We start from the raw sequence: 20,306 nt of genomic DNA on the forward strand, positions 1-20,306 counted from the left end.
AGACGAGAGGCGCTTAGAAATAAAGTCCTCTTGGTTATGTGCTAAAGTTTGTCATGGCTGTATTGGAGCCAGAGACCTTGGAGTCTTGCTGAGGGTGCACATTAAAGATTGGTGGTCTGGCAATGACCGACATATTGGTTGTAGCCAGACAAACCTGCCTTAATTTGAGTGTCTTGTCACCGCCCTCCAAGTGAAGGATTATACTGAACTTATTTTTTTCTGTTTCTTTGATGCCTTTGGTATGATTTTATATGCAGTTTCTGTATATGTTTGTGTATGTGTTTGTGTTAGAGCACCTTACCTTCCTTACCTTCCATTTTTATGGACCCCTACACTTTTGCTTTTATTTTTGATCCAGACCTGTACATTTTACAGTGCAGCGAAGCATCAAGTTTAACTACACTGGGCCTCATTCCGACCCAGGCGGTAAGGGGTTTACGGCAGCGTAAACAGCGCCGACCCTTACCGCCTGATTCAGAGGTCCCTTAGCGCCATGGAGGATTTAACACCTGCTTTTAGCAGGTGTTAAAATCCATGGCGCTAAGGGACCTTGTTGTTAATTACGCCACCGTAATTTACGGTGGCGTAATTAACGCCTTCCCCACTCCCATTATGCCCTATGGGGCAAAAATGGGAATGGGGAAGGGTAAATGGGGATTGGTGACTTACCGCCCCGCCAACCTCGGAATGGGGCGGTAAGTCCGCCAACCACCATGGCGTAAACGTAGTTTACGCCATGGTGGTAAAGGTACGACCCAGGCGGTAACTTAACGCCTGGGACGGAATGAGGCCCACTGTCTTTTGCTCATCTGTTATGGGGAAACAGACATGTCAATCAGGCTGTCAGGACTGGGAAACATTGTTACCCTTAGTCTTGAGACTTTGTTACTACTTTTAGTAACAAAGTATCACTAGTGGTCACTTAACATTGAACAAAGCATCTTACCATGCAGTACAATGGGGTACACTTTCTTTTGGCCTAGACTAACACTCAAAGGATTTTTGGTTACACTAGGTGTGCTAAATGGACAAGCTCGTGGCAGCAGTGAAATTTCACCATTTTGAGGTGCTTTTAGTTTTAGCCTTACCGCGTTTGGCTACCAACTGTGGCTAGTTTCCAAACATGGCCGTGCCACATGGCTTTTCACTTGTCCTTTGGCCATCTTGTTCTTTAGCCTTCTTCCTGGCCTGCGAGGGCTTTCTGTGCCTGGGAAAGCAGAAGCTTTTGGCGGGCTACTGGAGTGCTGTGTGCGTTTGCTGGCAGGATGTAGGCTGGGACTGTCTGCTCCCAATCCACAAACTGGGTTCAGTGCGTCAGTGGTATGCATGAGTTTTCCCGCCAGTGGTCCCGATTGGACCACTGCTGGGGTGTTTGGCTAGTCCTGCTATTGGGAGTCGGCTCTTGTCTGGATTTTAGGATAAGAGGTCCCCTGCACCCATTCTACAGAGATCGCGGAGTAACCTGAAAGAGCCAAGACTCCTGTCCAGCTGTGAGACCCATGAAGAGATCAGAGACGTGTCTGAAGGAGGTTTGGAAACCAACTTCTGCTGCTGTCCTGGTAGAGCCTGTCTTGCTCGTCAGCAGTCCTTCGAGGTAGCGGCGACCAATAATAAGAGTACCAATAATAAGTATTTAATATTATTAATTGGGCCTAGTCATCCAGATCTGCTTTTACAGACCGATAACAATGATCGATCTGAAATGAGGGCTGTGAAATCTTTAGAAAGCCTACAGTCAACATTGGCAGTCCCAGTCTCCGGGTGGTCACTGTTCTGGTAGCGTAGATGTTTTTCATGCAAGCAGGAATACAGAAGCCACTAGAGGAGATTATCACCTAAAGCACTGGCAAACTGCAGACGCTCTGGGTGCATCTATGGTGTTAGCCATCAACATAGTGGTCATACTTTTTAGTGCAGTCTGTACGCAGTGAGTGGACTTCAGATACGAGACTCTGACCGTGCTGCGCTTTTAATTCTTTGGTGAAGCCATGCATCTCGTAAAGACAGGTTTTGGTCTTCGGTTTAGATGATCATCTCCTCTAGTGGCCTCTGTTGTCCTGCTTGCATGACAATAACAAAGTTACTCACCGTAGGTAGCGATTACCTTACTCCTAGTCCATAGTCCTTTCCTCAATTTTGAGACATTCCGGCCAGTGGGACAGGACCGGCACACTTGGAAAAAATGTACAATTTGATGCTTTAATTCTCTTTACGCGGGGTACCGCACGCGGCTGTAACTCCACCCTCCTTAGCTCCACCCGCGCATCGCCCTTCAGTCCTTTTCTATCGCCAGGTCTGAGACCATTTAAGCAATAATAGAGGATACTTAGAGGGGACAGCGGGCGGGCGTATGGAGGAAATGGGACTATGGACTAGGAGTAAGGTAGTCACTATGGTGAGTAAGGGTGTAGTTTCTTACCTGTAACTCCATTTCTCCAGTGTTGCCAGCTTTCATTGATTCACATGCTGTGAATATTCCCCATCAGGCTGAGAACCTCGGTCATTTTAACTTAGCGTTTTCCTATCAACGTCCTATTTGGGTGCTTTAGCCACCATCAATAGGACGTAGGGTATAAATAGCCCCGCCCCTGCAGCTTCCCTTCAGATTTCAACTGTCTCCAAAGTGTTGGGATTACCTTGTGTTCATTGTAATTTCTACACGTCTTGGTGCGATTGGTGAAGATGTCTTCAGGGAATTCGTCGTTCCGGCCCTGTGAGACCTGCGTGCTGCGGAAAGTGTATGAGGGGGACGGGCATATAGACTGCCTTTATTGCCTCTACCCCCATCATTCGGACTTATCTTGTGAGATCTGTAAGGGGTTCTCCCAAAAGACGCATAAAGACTGCAATCAGCGGTTGGTTTGCTGGCTGAATGAAGGTACCTACCCTGCCTCGGAGGTGGGCTTGGTCTGTAGCTTTGCACCAGAGGCCAGCCCAAGCGGCAGATCATCGCTGGTCTGCATCGGCTGAGCCTCCGGCTAGAAATCCCCGGCCTGTCCCAGTGGTCGGTGAGAGAAGTCCCCCCCCCCCCCCTCCTTCAGGTAAACATCTGTCTAAAGGGAAGTCTTCGTCCAAGCATGGTCGGTTGGACCAGTCATGAGGATCTGGAAGTAAACCTGAGGGGGGGTCTCAGGTGAAGGCCAAGAAAGACTTTGAGACGCTCCTCTTTAGGGAACCATCCCAAGTCGTCCTCCAGTAGAGTCAAAGCATCAGTCCAGTGGGACTAAGCAGACGGGATCGCCTGAAATATCTGCACCACATGCTACTGTGCCTACTACGACGTTGGGAGTCCCGTCGTCGATAATCCTGTTAACGTCGATACCGTCGTCTAAGGCTCCAGTAGGAGAAAAAGACCCAATACTGTCGTCGAGCACCTTGTTACCGACGAGGGAGGTGTGGCAGGCTTCTGCTTTTGACTCTCGTCTACCAGACACTCTTCTACAGCAAGAGAATGCATCGGAAGCAGACGACGATGGGGATCCGGTGGCGGATCCGTCGGCCCTGGGCCTGCAATGTGTTGGTTCGATGACATTGATGGGTGTGGCTGCTGGTCCGACCAGTTACCCTTTGGTGAACCCGCAGGCGATGGTATCGTTCCAGGTGTTGTCCACGTTACAATCTCTTGGGCCAACTGGATTTCAGATTACCTCTGGTGCATGTAGCTCTGCTGGGGCCTACTGTCGATGCTGCTGGTGTTCCTCCGCGTTCGACTGCTTCGGCTGAATTGCCTTCACCCCTACAGGTGCCTGAACAGCTTGCACGAACTGAGCATCAGCCCTGGAGCTCAAGTCTAAGCAGTAATGTTTAACAAAAGCTGGTTGGAAAGCCCACATAGCTGCTTTGGCAACGGTTCGGTGTGTTTACAGAGCAACCAATAGGTTGGAGGCAATGAAGGGAAAGCATACATTTTCATGTTGACCCACAAGCTGCAAAGAGGACCACCTCTTGCATGCCCCATTGCTGGAAAAAGTTGGAGATGATATTGGTGTTCATCTCACACTCGTAACCGATGCAGACTGATGCCCGAATTAATCTGCAGTCACATTGAGGTGACCCCGGGATGTGTGAAGCCTGGAGTCAAACAATATACTGGATGGCATAGCCAAATTTGCATTACAAGATCCACAAGGAGAGGAGAGCCTGCTTGTTGATGTAAAACCTCACTTTAAGGGAGGTATTTCAGGGTAGTTGTGGCCCGCAGAGGTTGGGCTGCCATTATCCCACACCAGGGGCGAAATGCTTCACAGGAGCAAGTGAAGCAATAGTCTCCCCAGGGAAGTCAGAAGCCTTGTATGCCACCCTAGCCTTGAATAAGGAACCTCGGCAGCGCTGGTACTGGAAGGTCCGTGGTACGCGACAGCCTTCCTTCGCCCCCTCAACAGTACTGGCATCACCATGGCCGCGCACGAGGAAAGGCTTAGGGATACAATTTACAGACAGGGCTCTCGATGAGGGACTCCATTCTGTTGGTGACCAATTTAGCCCCAAGCAGGGGAACCTCCGGTTTAACCCTGGTCTTATAGCCGCCTCGGGCCAAGACTCGGTACAGTTCGCTCCAGATGGAGAAGCCTCAGCGCAAACCCTGGAATCAAAAGCTTAACTTTGGAAGAAGATCTAGTATTGGAGACTGCTGCAGGGCCCCTCAGAGTAGTTTCCAGTGAGTCTTGCTGAACCGAGACCAAAGAGTACCCGAATATGAAGTGTTCTGCTACCACGGAGAACCGCAGATATTTCATATGTGGGTTCCAGAGAACTGCAGATATTTCATATGCAGGCTCCAAGCCAGAAAGTGCACAGGGCAGCCTGGTTAAGCACTGAAAAGACAGCCGTACTAGCCCCTCCCTTGCTTCATGAGGGGAACAGTCTGTCGGAAGAGAGGTTTGAAGGGTGAGGTAGGAGGAAAAAACAAGCAAAAACCTGCCTAAACAATGGACAAACCCCACCAGTCTTCGGGGATGGTTTGCCACGCCTCCAGATGAGACATTTGTCCTCCCACCGAAGTGTAGTGGGACCGACAAAAAATATAATTTGATTTGTCGGTAGGGAGATTATCTGTCTCTGTAGAGGAGGCCGATGGGCGAGAGAAAAACCAACCACGCTACCAACCAGACTCCCAGCACCAATCAACATGAAAGTTGGTGTAAGGGAGGTATCCATAATGGCTGCTGTGGACCAAGGAGGCTGGGCCGCTGTTTAGTCAAAACCTGAAGAGAACTGCGTCTCAGGAGAAATGAGGCAACGGTCCCCTCAGGGGATTCAGGGGACTTAAACACTTAGCCTTGAAACAAGGATACTCGGCCAAGCCGGTGCTGACACATCTAGGATGTTAAGTCGACATCCTAGGAACAGACTCAGAATTAGCCTCCAATGGAGGAACCTCAGCAGAGCCGGTACTCGAAGGCCTGCTGCTCATCACCTTTACCCCCTTGACAGAATTGGTACCGCCACAACCAGAGCGTGGGACGGTTGAGTAATGTATCCTACCGAAAGGACCTTTTGAGGATCCCTCAACTCAGTCGGTAATGTATTTGGTAAAACCTTGGGTTTTAACTCGGGACATATAGCTCCCTCAAGAGGGGCCTCGAGCTGTGGCTTGGTGTGACAAGTGCCAGAAACAGATCTCCGGGCGTACCCTGGTATCAGTGTGGTAAACTCCAGAAATTGAGACCTCAGGGCAAACCCTGGTATCAAGAGCCAAATATGAACTGAGCTGACCTTAGCACCCAAATGGTGAAACCTCAACCATGTCCTGTTTTGGCCGGTCCTCTGAAGGACCCTCAGAGAAAACTCTGGTGCACCCATTAGGCCCTTAAGGCATCTCATGGAATCGCTGGGAACAGAGCTACACAAGACCCTCCAAGTCATGGATTACTCTCACTGAGCGGGGCTGTTCATCGCTTTGCTCATCTGCTTAAGGCTCATCCTAACAAGGCGGAAACAGAAGACAGGCCCTCCACGTCTACCGCCTGTTTTAAAAGGAAAAACAGGCATCGGAGCCACCGGGGATGGGGTGGAACAGGAGTGAAAAAGACGCTTGAAATACATCCTCATAGGGTCAGAGTGCATCAGCATCTGAAACTTCCCAAAAAAACTCATCCTCAGCTGAGGGCTTAGGAGGATGGTTTCTGGGGGGGAGGGGGAGGGGGGGGGTCCACCCCCGGCTGGGTCCACATAGATCAGAGCAAAAGCAGGAGGGAGCGAGACAGTATGAAGCAGCGGAGCCGACACACGCCGGTCCAAGAAGGGCGGCACAGGTTACTATTGCCGAAAGGAATACTCCCACCACCAGAAGTTGCGAACGTAGGTGTAAGGGAGGTATCCAAAATGGCCACCGTAGGCCATGCAGGTTGGGAGACCATTTTGTCGCCACCTTAAGAGAACTGCGTCACGCGTAGCTGAGCTGAGGCAATTGCCTTCTCAGGAGAGTCGGGGCTTTAACACTAACCTTACAAGGCACCTCGGCAGAGCCGGTACTAAGTGGTCTCAGATGCTTAGTCGACATCTTTGAACCAGTCTCAAAATTAGGCTCCAACGGAAGAACCTCAGACAAGCCGGTACTAGAGGGAATTTGAACCAACCCCCCCCCCCCCTCAACAGAACTGGTACCACCACAACCCTGAGCGTGGGATGGTTGAGGACAATACCTCACCAACAAGACCCTCAGATCTGTCGATATAGACTTTAGCCTCCACAAGAGGAACCTCAGGTTTCAACCTGGTTATTTTGTGAACATCTGAAGAGAACTGCCTCACATGTGATGAGGCAGTTACCACAGACAGATCAGAGGACTTGACTGAAATCTTAACCTTGACACAAGGAATCTCGGCAGAGCCGGTACTATGGGGACTTGGATGTTTACTGGACATCCTGTCCCTTGAAGCCTCCCAAGGAGGCACCTCGGCAACGCCGGTAACAGATGAGTTAATCAACGACCTCTCCCTGTTCCCCCTCAGATCCGGTACCTCTTATAGTGCGTCAAAGTTGAGGCATCTACCTCAGACAAGACCTTTACAGGCCTCTCAGTTCTGTTGGTACAAACCTTAGCCTCGTTAAGAGGAACCTCAGAATGGAATCCGGTCTTAATAGCTCCCCCCGAGAGGGACCTCGAAGCGTGGTTCGGTACAGAAAACAGAGGCCTCAGGGTGCACCCCAGTTTCAGCGCTGGAAGCTCCCAACATGGAGACCTCGGAGAGAACTCCGGTACCCAATGCCTCAGCATGACTATGCTGGCTATTAGCACCTGATTGGTGAACCTCTGATCGTGATCCGGAAAAGTAAACTTACTGAGCGTCTCTTTGTCAATGAAGAGTTGGAAATCCGATCGAGGAACCTTCTGGAAGATTTCCTCCAGCCTACGAAGACGATGAAGTGCCCGGACCGAAAGGGAGTCGCAGAAGAAACTAGTCCCACCAGTGATCCGGTCCCAGAAACTCCAAGCAGAGAGAATGGGGATCCACCCTAGCCAAGCGACGCTCGCAAAAGGAACAAGTGGAAAATCCCAGACGCTAGAGCATAGACAGAGGACAACACGATTGCAGAACCGGAGCAGGAGATAAGGACAACGGGAAAGAAAAAGCACTGATCGCGCAGAGAAAAGGACTGAAAGCGGGACGGAGCCAAGGAGGATGGGGTTACTGCCGTGTGTGGTACCCTCCGTAAAAAGAGTAGGACACATTCCAATTTGATGCTTCTTTACGAAAGTGCTCCGTTCCCGTCCCACTGGACCGAAAGTCCCAAAAGTATGAAGGAATGGGGACGGGATGTAGGAGTATTATCTATGCCACCAGAACAGTGACCACCCGGAGACTGGGACTGCCAATGTTGCCTGTTGGCTTTGTAAAGATTTCACAGCCCGCATTTCAGATCGACCATGGTCATCAGTCTGTAAAAGCAGACCTAGATGACTAGGCCCAATTTATTGGTACTCTTATTATTGGTCACAGCTCCCTCAAAGGACTGCTGAAGATCACGAGCAAGACGGGCTGCCCATTAACACTGCTGCAGGTGTTCTGTGCTGCCGCCTTTCTAAATTAGGTCCATGAGGGAGAAGCAGCAAGGCTTCAAACAGGAGCAGGCGACCTATGAGGTTTGAAATCAGTCTGCCGCACCAGAACAAGGGATAGCTGTATCTTCAATGTCCTCTTGTTGGTCACAAACACTTCCTCAGTGCTCTTCAGATTGGAGAGGACAGGTTGCCAGTCCTCTGGAATTGAACCCACCAATGTGTGGTGGAACAAGACAAGGATGCAGACCGCCAGTAAACATTAGCAAGTTGAGCATAGTGCACGCACCGTTTCCAATCACAAGGGTACAAACTTTCAAACTTGTGGCTCCCACTCAATCAAAAGGGGTTGCCACATTTAAGCTTTTACAGGATTAGGGCCTCTCAAGAGACAGATCAGTTAGTTGCATCCCTGTTGGGACCATCTCAGGGGAAGTCTGGTGAGGGGCCCTTAAACCAAATAGTTTACAGAGGTACTGTCAAGGACGTCCAGCCCCACACTGGCATTCCAAAGCACAGGATCTAAAGTAGGAGAGTACAACTGCAAACCTATATTATACTAGGGCAGTCCTTCCATATAAACCAAATTTCTAAGGAAAGCAACCAACTGTCTTAGTTTAAAGGAGAAGGAGCATGCACAATTATCTGAATAACGTCCACATGAAAGGTAGCATTACCATTCAATCCACAAAACATGCCTTGAAAGCCTGCTTCTAATGAAAATCACCCCCCCACCCCTGAGTAAAAGAGCTTTGGTGAATACTTTGTACCCAATCAGAATAAAGCTTCTTCCAATATCCAACTTGTGAAGCATTAATAAAGGCATGGATCCTATGGAAAGCATTGTATGTCAATACTTTTTTGCTCCTTATCCTACATACATCTTCCTTTTCCACCTCCACTGTTCGTTATCTTTCTTTAACGGACCTTTCCCAGACTTGATTTGTGTGGGCAACAAGCAATTTGGCAACAAAGGAAGAAAAAAACAAAGTCAGGGGATGTTCATTCGATTTAGTTTGCTTAACATGGCAGAACATAGAAAACACCAGACGATCGATTCCTGCGATTTATACACACATTTGAGAGCAGTTTGGAAAGCAATTCTTTGACCTAAGGCTATTTACAATGTAATTAATTGCCGAAATGAATGAATGCTTGTGACTGAAAAACAAAGGAAAAGGCACAAATATCTACACTGCAAGAACCATAAGCTTTTCCTGGCTCACGTTTTGGCACATGCTTAAACTTCAGCAATAATGAAACCTTAAAGCTAAACAATGGGGAAGTCGGGATTTCACCAATAGTGGACTTTTGCATCTAAGAAATGTGGTCACAGCCAGGTAATCCAAAAATCTAATCTCAGCCCCTCACAAGGTGGATGAGAAGATAGGTAAGACGTCCTACCATAGACACCTCTTTTTTCCCCAGACAGGTGTTTTTCCAAACAATTTGCCACATTATTTTGGGCAAGAAGTCCCAGCTGAAGGTGTCTGCTTGCTTGTTCTGCATCCCGGTAAGTGGAAGATTTGAAGTAGGATGTTGTGCCGATTGTCTGAGCTTCCTGGGACAAAGTGTTTGATTGCCTTCTGCCTTGCTTCCGTAGACAAAACATTGCGGTCGTGTTGTCGGTGAGGACACACAACACCAAATTCTCCATTAGAGGAAGAAAGGATTTTAGAGCCCAGTGCACCGCCTGCAATTCCAGCACATTGATGTGGAGGATGACTATCACAGGGGTCCAGAGGCCTTTGACTTGGTGCTTGTCCAAATGAGCACCCCATCCCGCCTGGGAGGCATCGGTTACAATGGTAAAATGGTAATTTGGTTCCATCAGTGGCATTCCTTTCACGATGTCCACCATTTCAGAGCGTTTGACAGAGCCCGGGAGATGGTTACTTTATCTGACCAGGAACCTTGGGTTTGGGACCATCTGGAAGCAAGAAACGTTTGCACTAGCCGCATGCGCAGCCGGCAGTGTGGAATAAGTGGAATGCAAGAGGACCTGGTCCCAAGGAGAGCCATGTATGCGCAGACCATGCTAACTTGTTTGGCGTGATAGAGTTCGCTAGTGTTATCAATCTTTTGATCCTTTATGCCGAAGGTCTGACCAGACTTGGTGTGTAATAAATTGAGCGCCCAGGAAAACCAAACTCCTTGAGGGAACTGTGTAGAATTTGATATCATTTATTGTAAAGCCCAATTGTTGGAGCAGCGTTTGTTTGGTTGAGAGAAGATGAGGCTTGTTGATACGCTGAACCTCGAACTAGCCAATTGTCCTAGTACAGGTTGATGTGGAGGCCCCGTTTTTGGAGGAAGGCTGCTACCAGTGCCAGGCACTTCATGAATGTTCTGGGGGCCCGTTTCAGGCCGAACGGCAGTACCTGAAATTGATAATGGCTTTCGCAGACTACGAATCAGAGGTACTTTCAGTGCCGTGGAAGTATGCGTCCTTGAGAACGAAGGATGCAAGGCATTCCTGGGACTAAACGGCTTTTATGACCTCCTGGAGTTACCATTTTGAATTTCTGCTTTTTGATGTTCTCGTTTAATCTTCGTAGATCCATAATAGGGCGCCACTTCCCATCTGGTATTGTGACGAAGTACCTGGGGTATACTCCCTTTCCTGTTGCTGAGGGAGGAACTCTTGATGGCTCGCTTTCTTAGCATTTGACATCTCGTATTGTAAAACCAGACGGTGATGAGATAACTGTGGGAGGTATCCGGATTTGTGCACACTTGAACTGCAACAAGTGGCCGTACGGGATTGCATCTAGCACCCACCTGTCGTTCATTATTGTTTGCCACTCGTGGAGTTGGAACGCCACATTTCCCCACACCCGACATCCCGAGGCAGTCATTGCTGCACCTTATTTTGCCGACCTCTCTGGGAGGTGGCACATCCACACTTTCGTTGCCCTTGATATTCTCTGTTGAGCTGGGAGGATTGATAATTCCGCTTGTAGCCCCAAGAGTAATATCCGGGCCTACCATTGTCATCTCTGGAGGCTGAGAATCTTGCATTACCTGAGGCTCCTGGGAAAAGAGCGAAAAGACTGCTTGCCCTGAAGGACTGTAAGAGACCTAGCCGTGTCCGAGTCAGCCTTCATGGCTTTAAGGGCCTCATCAATTTTGTCCCCAAACAGATTTTCCCCTTCATATGGCATATCAAGGACCTTGTGTTGTACTTCCTGACGAAAATCAGTGCAATGTAGCCATGCTTGGCATCTAAGGACAACGCCATTGCCAATTTGCTTAAACACTCTTTCAGCAAGGTCTACAGCTATGTAGATGCTGTGATTGAGGCTTCTTCCCAATCACGTACCAGCAGCATGGCCTCTTTTCTCTGTGGATCTGGCAAGTGTTCCAATAAGGAAGCCAGACGGTGCCACATCTCTCGATCATATTTACCAACTATTGCCAGGTCATTTGCTGCTTTAACTGTTGCCCCAATGGCGAGAACCTTTTTCCCCAAAGGCATCCATTCTCCGGTTTTTGTCTGGTGGAGTGGTACACTTCTGCTGTGTTTGAGCCTTGTGGCTTGCTGCTGCTGAAACCACTGACTCTGGAGCAGGTTTGCGAGGTGAGGCATTTTGATGTATCTGGAGCCTTAAACTTCTCCAGCCTATCTTTAACCTCCGGCTCTGTAAAAGGGTGCTTCATAGTAATGAGGCCCTCCGGCCACACATGATCTAGAATGGGTATAGAAAAGACTGCCTTCCTGCATTTACCCTTATGGGCGATGAGAAAACAATCTTTCTTCGCTTCATCTGGAATTAGACCAAACTCTTGGCATGCCTTGGACACCATGGCGTGAAACACCCCGATGTCGTCCGAGGTGAAGGTTGAGCCAGGCTACCCTGCGCATCTTGGTCAGGATCTGTGTCCCACGTGTCCGCTCTCTGCGGAGATGAGGAGGCGGAGCTTGTATCCCTCAAACCAATGTCCTGGTCTGTGTCAATCAATTCCCCCTCTTCTTGCTCTCTCCTACGTGGACTGAATGTACATGAGGTGGAGGTCTAAGAATTATTTGAATCCTAGGGAGTATGTCCTAGTCTCTACAAGGATAGGTTGGATCCCTTCGTTGAGGAGTAACTGAGCTTGAGGAAGAGGAAGCCTGGGATTGTGGGCTTACAAGGGGGTATTGTGCATGCATATCACCAAATGCAGCCATTGTTGATGGCAGAGTAGGTGTCTGAAACCTTAGGGGTGTGTCTTCCTCTCTAGATGGTCCTTGGATAGGAGTATCAGAAGGTCCTTCTTCTGGATCTGATTCAAAGACACGGACATTCATCTGGTAGAGGCTCAAAGTCTGATGTAATCTCATGCTGCAAAGTGTCTTCTGGCACGATATCTGGATTCTCCATAGGAGACTCTCAGGGGAACCTGGTCATGCATCATGGCCCCCAGTTGGGGACAATATATTGCCTTCTATCGGAAATTCAGAAATTTCTGTCCTAGTGTCGATGGGCACGTAGGCTTTTCTGTAGACTTTTTTTGGTTGTCGATGAGATGGTCGAAGTGGTTGTCAGCGAGAGACGAGCCATAGACTGACGAAGATGCCGTCGTCATTGCTGTCGTCGGAGTTGACTTAGACCACGGTTTGGTCGTCAGATGAAGACTCAAGGCCAGAGGAGGATCTTTGAGAATCTGACGAGTAGTGTTTTTTGCCACTCGTCAAGGACGATTCTTTTAATGACAGCGGAGGGGGATTTGTCACTAAGCTTGTCCCTTGACGGAGGAGATCTCCTGGACGGTTCTGCAGATTTTGACTATGGGTGCAAGCCCTTCTCCCTCAGTATGTCTGACAGTGATTTAGTCAATAGGCCCTTGGAAGAGTGATTGGACCCGGTATGGGACCTTTCACCACTAGCTGGTAGTTTCTTTACAGGGACATAGTGTTTGGCTTTATCACCGGCTCCTCAGATCTGGACATCCATCTTGACGGTGACCTCTTGTCAGCGGGAGTGTTTGCTCTCCCACTCCGTGACAAGCCAACCTCAGACACCGGATAGGCTCCTTCATTGAGCCAGCAGATAAGGCGCCGGTTACTATCCTTAAGGGTCTTTTGTGAGAAATCCTGGCAGATGTCACCGCTGTCCGTGGAATGGTTCAGGTAGAGGCAGTAAAGACATTCTATGTGCCTGTCCCGCTCAAACATTTTTTAGGCCGCAAGTGCTGCATGGCCTCAATAAGGACTTCGGTCCTGAAACTTCCATGGTTGGAACTGGAACCAAATGTATTTCGACATCGGGTGCACCGGGTGGTGAAATTTGAAGAATTGTTTTTCGAAGAAATGTTATTTACTCTCAGGAGCGAAACACAAGGAATCCCAACAGCTTGGGAGACTGTTGAAATCTGAGGGAAGCTCTTTAGGTGGAGCTACACATGACGTCCCATTGGGGGGTACCAAAAGCACCCACAATGACATTGATCGTACACTCAAGGTGTCAAGTTTTTTCCATAGGAAAATTACTAAGTCAAAGTGATCTGGTTTCTCAGCCTGACGAAAGGAATATTCACAGCAAGTGAATCCATGAAAGATCCAATGCTGGAAATTTAAAATATTCCAGGGAATTGGAAGCCCCGTCCTCACCCTCCCAAACCATCATTAAAGATGAGGCATGGTGTACTAACATTCAAAAATGCTATGCTCGACAAAATAAACCTTACATAAGAATCTCTGCCAGAAACAATATTTAATCAAAGCCCCAGCTGCCCACGCCCCACCACCAGCTGCCACCTGTCTCGACACCCCAGTATTCCACTTCAGGAAGGTCACAGAGTCAGAAGATGCAAGCATCCTCAAGAGTTTGAAATCTTCGCAGTGTAAAGGCAACATCTGCCCAGCCTCCATTAAGGATAGCCTGGATGGTCTGCTCCCATTCATCACCAGGCTCATCAATGCCTCCTCCTCGAGCCTCATCTCTACCAGTCTTAAAGAAGCCTGTAGAATCCCACCAATAAAAAGAAAACCTGCCCTAGACCCTGCAGTACCCAACAACTATTGCCCAATAACTACTTCTATAAATACTAGACAGCAGCATCCACCAAATCAAAAACACTACCTGAAAACAAACCACAATCTGAGAATGTGCCAGTCCAGCTTCAGGACACAGAACTTAATCATTCCTGCTGGATCTGAAGCACCAGCTTGTTGCGCTCAGAAATTATGGGAAGTCAGCTCCTCTTCTAGACCTCAGCTGCCTTCCACCTGGTCGATCACCAAATCCTATGTCACCATCTCACTTCAGCTGCCAACTTTACCAGAAGCCACACCTTGGATTGCATCATTCCTTGAGGGTAGTTCTAAGAGAGTGTTCGCCGAGTCAACGAGTGCCCCGCCAGTGGCCCCCCCACACCAATTTCGTGCAGCATACCTTACCAGCTATGCTATGCTGATGACACCCAAATCTTTCGTGACTGATTGCCATATGACCACTAATATAAAATATGAATTCACTAAACTACACATTAATGTATTAATCAAGGAGTAAGAGCTCTCACTGTAGACACTATGTATTGAAGATCTTAAAACATCATATAATCCCTATATGCGTATGTCAGATGACCAGTATTGCGATCACGTGACTACATTAAGACGAGAGCTGAAACCAGGTACGGCAGTATGCTGATACAGTGGTCTTTTTAGAATTCGCTTTCAGTAACAATTAAATTAAGGAGTTTCAATAAATTACTAGGTCGATCTTCAGTATAGATTGTCGCGTGGCACGATCGGAATTGCACGTGACCGAACCAGGAAGTGGTCATAACCGAGGCCCGGGACGGGAGACTGCTTGTGCAGTTCTCCCTGTTCCCAGACTTAGGTTATTTTGAGAATACATCAAATGGTGAGTGCTAATAGCTTAATTTAGTATTTTTCTAGAGTTTTGAGCTATGGAGATTGATTCTCCGTTATATACCTTACTGGTGTTGGTGGTTTCTTCATAGATCCATCACGGGGGAAACATAGCTAACCTCAATTTGAGAGACATGGGGACTACTATGTAGGAAGTTTGGACGATTCAACAATTCGGTGGTTTTCCACTTTTTACTTTGGACATGGAATTATTTAAAAACGAAAAGAATACATACCTTCTGGATCATTATTTTCAGATCCTGGCGACACTAACTCATGAGGAATGAGTATAAGAGGGATTGAAGTTATCCTAGGACAGTAAGGTTAGTGAAGGTATTTACCTGAAATGCGCTTAGGGACTTGGCAAGAGAAATATTAGAAGTTACTGATTTAAATACTTCTTCCTTTTTTAAACAGAAAGGGGAATTTAACAGTAACATCTATACCAGAAGGGGAAATGGGAACCCGAAACGTGTCGTATGAAGTGTTGATCGACTGCTTGGTGAACAATATGAAGAAAAGGGTGGTTACTTGATTGTGTTTAATTCTGTTAATGCTTTTCAACAAATCAACAAAAAAAAATCTCTTTTCCTAAATACACTGAATACACTGATTATTGAAAGTAAAAGTGTATCGTGTTGAATGAATTCAGTACTCTGATTTATTTTGGATGTACACAGTTGAGATTATATGTAGTTGATCTAATTGTTTTTCCTGAAACAGATTGTACTTTGATTTAATTGGTAAGTTTGTACTTTTTGATTTAATTGGTAAGTTTGTGTACAGTATTCTGACACAGGTACATTTTGATGAAGAGGATAATTTCCTCATTTAGAGTGACCAGGTTGTTATCTCGGTGGGTTCTGAGGTGAAAATAGTTACCCAAATCCTTCTTCCCCCCATCTAGCAACTACATCAAAGACTCAATCACCCTTAACACGGTCAACTCGACAATTCAGGCATGGATGGCTAGGCACCACCTCTGCCTGAATGACAAAAAGACAAGGTTCCTGCTGGTAGGACCCCAACCGGTGCTAAAAAAGCTCAAATAGATCACCTTTAACATTGATGGCATCCATATCCACAGTCTCCTCCTCAGTGAAAACCTTGGACGTCCACCTGGATGCCACCCTCTCACTCACACGCCAAGTGAACTCCATTTACTTCTCTACACCATGTACAACAAAGCGGATTAACGCCGTCAGACAGTGCCCATCTCCAAACATTTGCATCACTATTGCCAGAGTAGTCATTGGGTCAAGGCTAGATTATTGCAATGCTCTTCGCCGGCACCCCATTGCACAACATCCAAAAGAAGCAGGTGATTCAGAACAATGCACTCCGTGCAGCCCTCAACATCCTGAAACAAGATCACATTGACTGCAAGAAGAGAGGCCCACTGGCACGCATTTCGAGAAAGGATCATCTTCAAAACCTTTATCCATTACACACAGATGTCTCTCCAACTCGGCAACTCACAACTTGTCACACAAAATCTCAAAGGCTGAAGACACCAGGCTACTGAGATCGGTCTACGTACACCGGCTTGCCCAACCGAAATTCAAACGAATCAAAAGGAGGATAGAATTTCCCTACAGTGGCCGCCAACCAATGGCACTCTCCCGCCCGCCCTGGGGACCAATGAATTGTACTGGGCCTTTCAAAAAGCCCAGAAAACCTGACTAACCCTGCTGCTTAGGACTCAAGTGCACAAACTTGTTTTAGTTTTTTTAATGCGTGTAACTAATATTTAACAGCGCCTTGATGCCCTCGGGTTTAGGCGCTTTATAAAAATGGAAAAAAATGCACATGTCAGGACAAGTCAGCGTACACTGCCCAGGACGATATCACTTGCATACCAACTTGCATGCAGTTTTGCCAGTGGGAACGATAAACTGCTTCAACGCCATGGCACTAGTACCTAAACCCAATGTGATGTGCAGGCTATCAGACTTCTGGGCCACGCTGAGGGCTAAATTAGCTCATCAGAAGTAACAATACCAGACCATGAGAGAAACGAAAAAGGCATACACCGATGGTAGAGGCAGTACCATAAGCTACACACCAAATACAACCAACAAGTGTAATGGCAAATGGCACACGAAACAGAACAATCGCTGCTCTATTAGTGCCAAAGCTTGGCTATGAAATGACAGAAGCCTCCCGACATTGAAGGGGGCATTCCAGGGAGTTGATGGGAGAAGAAAAGAACCAGTGGTGACCAAACCAACAAGGTCAGACCTTTCGAAGAGCTAAGAAACAGGAAGCAGCTAAGCCAAATAAGCCACAGTGTAGGAATGCTCAAGTTGGCAGGAGTGAGGCGAGTAAATGGTCCAGATCATATAAGCTGGCAGGTGCCAAGAAAAGCTGAAGGGCAAGAGCGAGACAAACACCTGCTGGTGCTTCTAGTGGTTGCAAGGAGTGGAGATGCTATCCAGAAACATCCCTAGTTTAAGAGGTAGTGTGGGGGTGGCGTGGGGGGTCGCGTTTCTGAGCCTGCTTGCCTCAATTAAAACAATTAAAAGCAAAATCCAGAAACCAGTAGGTCCAGGGTAGATGCTGTAAGGTTTTGCCCCAGCAGCGATGCAACACAGGACAAACGAAATCAAGATTATGCATCACTGGAACTGCCAGGTAAAACAGTAAATAAATAGTGCTTGGGCACATAAAACCTCCTAGACAGCGAGTTATCTAAAGGGATCTTCGGGACACCCAGGATTTTGCAGCTTAAAATAAGATGGTCATTGGCACCTAGGTCCTTTACTTAGCAGCCTCTTCGAACTGACTTGTTATTCCTCCACTCTGGCACAGTTTTTAAAGAATAGTCATTTTAGCTTAGTTCCCAACCTTGCATAGGCCTTTCCTCCAACACCTTCCTGAAAATAGCAAACTATTGAACTAGTCTTGTGTGCGATGTACTTTGTGGTCTCCAGCTAATGAGGCACGACAGCAATGAAACCTTAGTAAAAAATACTCCCAGTTTGAATGGTTACAATCCATTTCAGTAGCTTTGGTACATGGAAATCACATTTTCCTACAGCAACAAAATGGTGCAACTTCAGATCTATAAAATTAAGGCACCATATTTGCTGCATAGCACAAGAATATTCCAATGCTAATATACGGAGCACCATATGTTAAGAAATGTAAACTTTAATGCTCCAATAGGGCAACTGGAACTGGTTCAGAATACTCTATGGTAAAAAGCAAATCAGGAATTGTTACATCATTACCTCCAGTGCCCCAAATCGTGACACCAGCCCTTTTTTGGCCTGTTTTGCGTGGGACAGGTTTGGTTTCAGACCGGAATATGGTCCTACAGGCCCCACCATTAAACGTATTGTTGGCTTAAATAATAAATTATTATTAATATTAAAAGTCACCACTGGAAAATGGTGTAGCATAACAAAAGTCCACAAGGCAGCTCTGCTGCATTAGTATAGTAATGGTTCCTGAACCACCCACAGTGGGAGCCGGGGAAGAGAGGCTGCAACTACCTATGGGTGAGACGGGAGGAATGGGTTAGGACAGCAATGGTTCCTGCACCACAGTTAGATGTTTGATTTGACTATGTAGGAGGTGATGCGGGGGACAGAGCAGGAGCAAAGGCGGGGTCAACCAAGGTTCGAGTCTTACCATAGTTTGGCGATTCACGGCCATCTTCTCGATCACTTTCCTTATCTCGCCGCTTTTTATGATGTCGATGACCACGATGCCTATGTCTTCTTCGGCTCTGTCTGCCTAGTGGAACATGCACACCAATATACACTGCACGGTGACCTGTTGAAATGAGGGAATGTGCCGGTTAGTCAAAAAAAAGAAAATCAAACTAGATGAAAATTCTGCAAGCTGTTCCTGTCCTAGAACCTACTTTGCAACAAAGCAAACTGGTTTATAATGCATTACATTCACGGATGAAATGGATACCAATAATTAACTGCATTATCCCTACAACCCAGGATAACTCAGACCTTGACAGTTGGTTCGATTCTTTCCTCCAAGAAAGCACAAAATGACGCAAGAGTTTTTTCCTTCGCCAGTGGTCGCAATGAGTGGCTCCTTTGAAGTTGCCTCCAGGTGCTGTGTGGATTAGAAACGGTTGCTACATATGGACATTGTGCATGCCTTCAATATTCTTCTGCGAGTAGGTTTGCTTAATTTTTAAGACTTGCCAAAAAACTACTTTGTAAAGAAAAGTTTCTCCATTACGGGAACCTCACTGCCACTCGAGGGGAGAAGGGATTGAAACATTAACGATTTAGTGCCAAAGCAGACAGAGATAGCACCTTTTCTAGTACCAAGTGAATGGGCAGCAGTTTCACCTACAAGGCATTTAACAATTGGTACAACATGTTACAGAAAGGCAACTACTACAATAGCTTGATTAAACGATTTCTAAATATTTGCAAACCCCTTCCCTCATTTGAAGATTAAACTTGCAGCACAGCAGTCATTCTGATCACCTCTTACACGACACCTGCAGCTCTGCAATGGATGCGTGAATTAAACACATTATGAGATTCAAAGTCTACATTCCTACCTGCACCTAGTGGGCATCTGCCTTTTAAACTGTATTTTTGTGGAGATCCAATAGTAGACAACCCAATGGGAGAGGCAAAATCTGATAATCAGCAGAGGAGAGAAATTAAGTTCTGTAAATGTGTAGAGAAAGGAACAAATATGATCCTACATGTTGGAGAGCTGCAGGAGACAAGACTGGATTTAAGGAACAGGCCCAGATAGGTTAGAAACTGAGGACAAGTGGTTAGACATGCACCAAGTTCATGCTTCGGGGCAGCGAGCCATTGCTCGTTTATGCCAACTCCCTAAAAAAGTTCTTAAAAAGAAATGTCCACAATGCAGGGTACGAAACTGAGATTTAATGAGTAGGAGCCAAAACCAGCTCCTGGGTGTCTGGCATCACCCAATAGGCAGGAGCTACTGCAGTGGTACCAGGAGCTACCGGAAATGCTCCTCTACATTTGTTACAATTTTGTATGAACCATGGTCTTTAAATGTGTATTAAATGTGTTCCAATTCTTCTTGATTAACATGCTCAAATACTCAAAGTTAATGTCGCAATTACATGTTTGGAAGGCACCAGTTGGCCGTAGGAGCCAATAGTAGCTTCTGGTAGCTATTGGTTTCAAGCTAACCACGCACTACTTTACTAGGAGCAGGAGCTAAATAGCTCCGCTCAATTTCAAAGCCCGAGTGCCTGAACCTACAGAAGAATTTCAAAATCTCATACTGTTACTCAAATATGCACTCATGGTACAGCAAGCAGAATGGGTCCAGGTTCAACCTACCATGATCAATTATCGATGCAAACCTTTGATTAGTGGGTAAATTGACTTCTCGAAAAGCTTAGGGAGACACATACCACTGCAAAGTAATCATTTCCAGTTAATAGTCCCAACTTTACACCAGTAACCAAAATTCCAAGAG

The 20,306-nt window shown here is 46.9% G+C and overlaps 1 protein-coding gene across 5 annotated transcripts in view; it reads right to left on the reverse strand.

Annotated features, from left to right (window-relative positions):
* Nucleotides 1-20,306, reverse strand: part of SLC4A7 (solute carrier family 4 member 7) — a 1,353,206-nt gene that overhangs the window by 1,098,838 nt on the left and 234,062 nt on the right. For all 5 annotated transcript variants that reach the window (XM_069648779.1, XM_069648778.1, XM_069648775.1 and 2 more), the window contains exon 3: nt 18,495-18,638. In XM_069648779.1, the coding sequence (XP_069504880.1) occupies nt 18,495-18,638 (144 nt within the window). The remainder of the gene's footprint in view (nt 1-18,494; nt 18,639-20,306) is intronic.

The sequence above is a fragment of the Ambystoma mexicanum genome, chromosome 2q (genome assembly GCF_040938575.1).
Source record: "Ambystoma mexicanum isolate Mex_15411 chromosome 2q, UKY_AmexF1_1, whole genome shotgun sequence".
NCBI classification, from domain to species: domain Eukaryota; kingdom Metazoa; phylum Chordata; class Amphibia; order Caudata; family Ambystomatidae; genus Ambystoma; species Ambystoma mexicanum.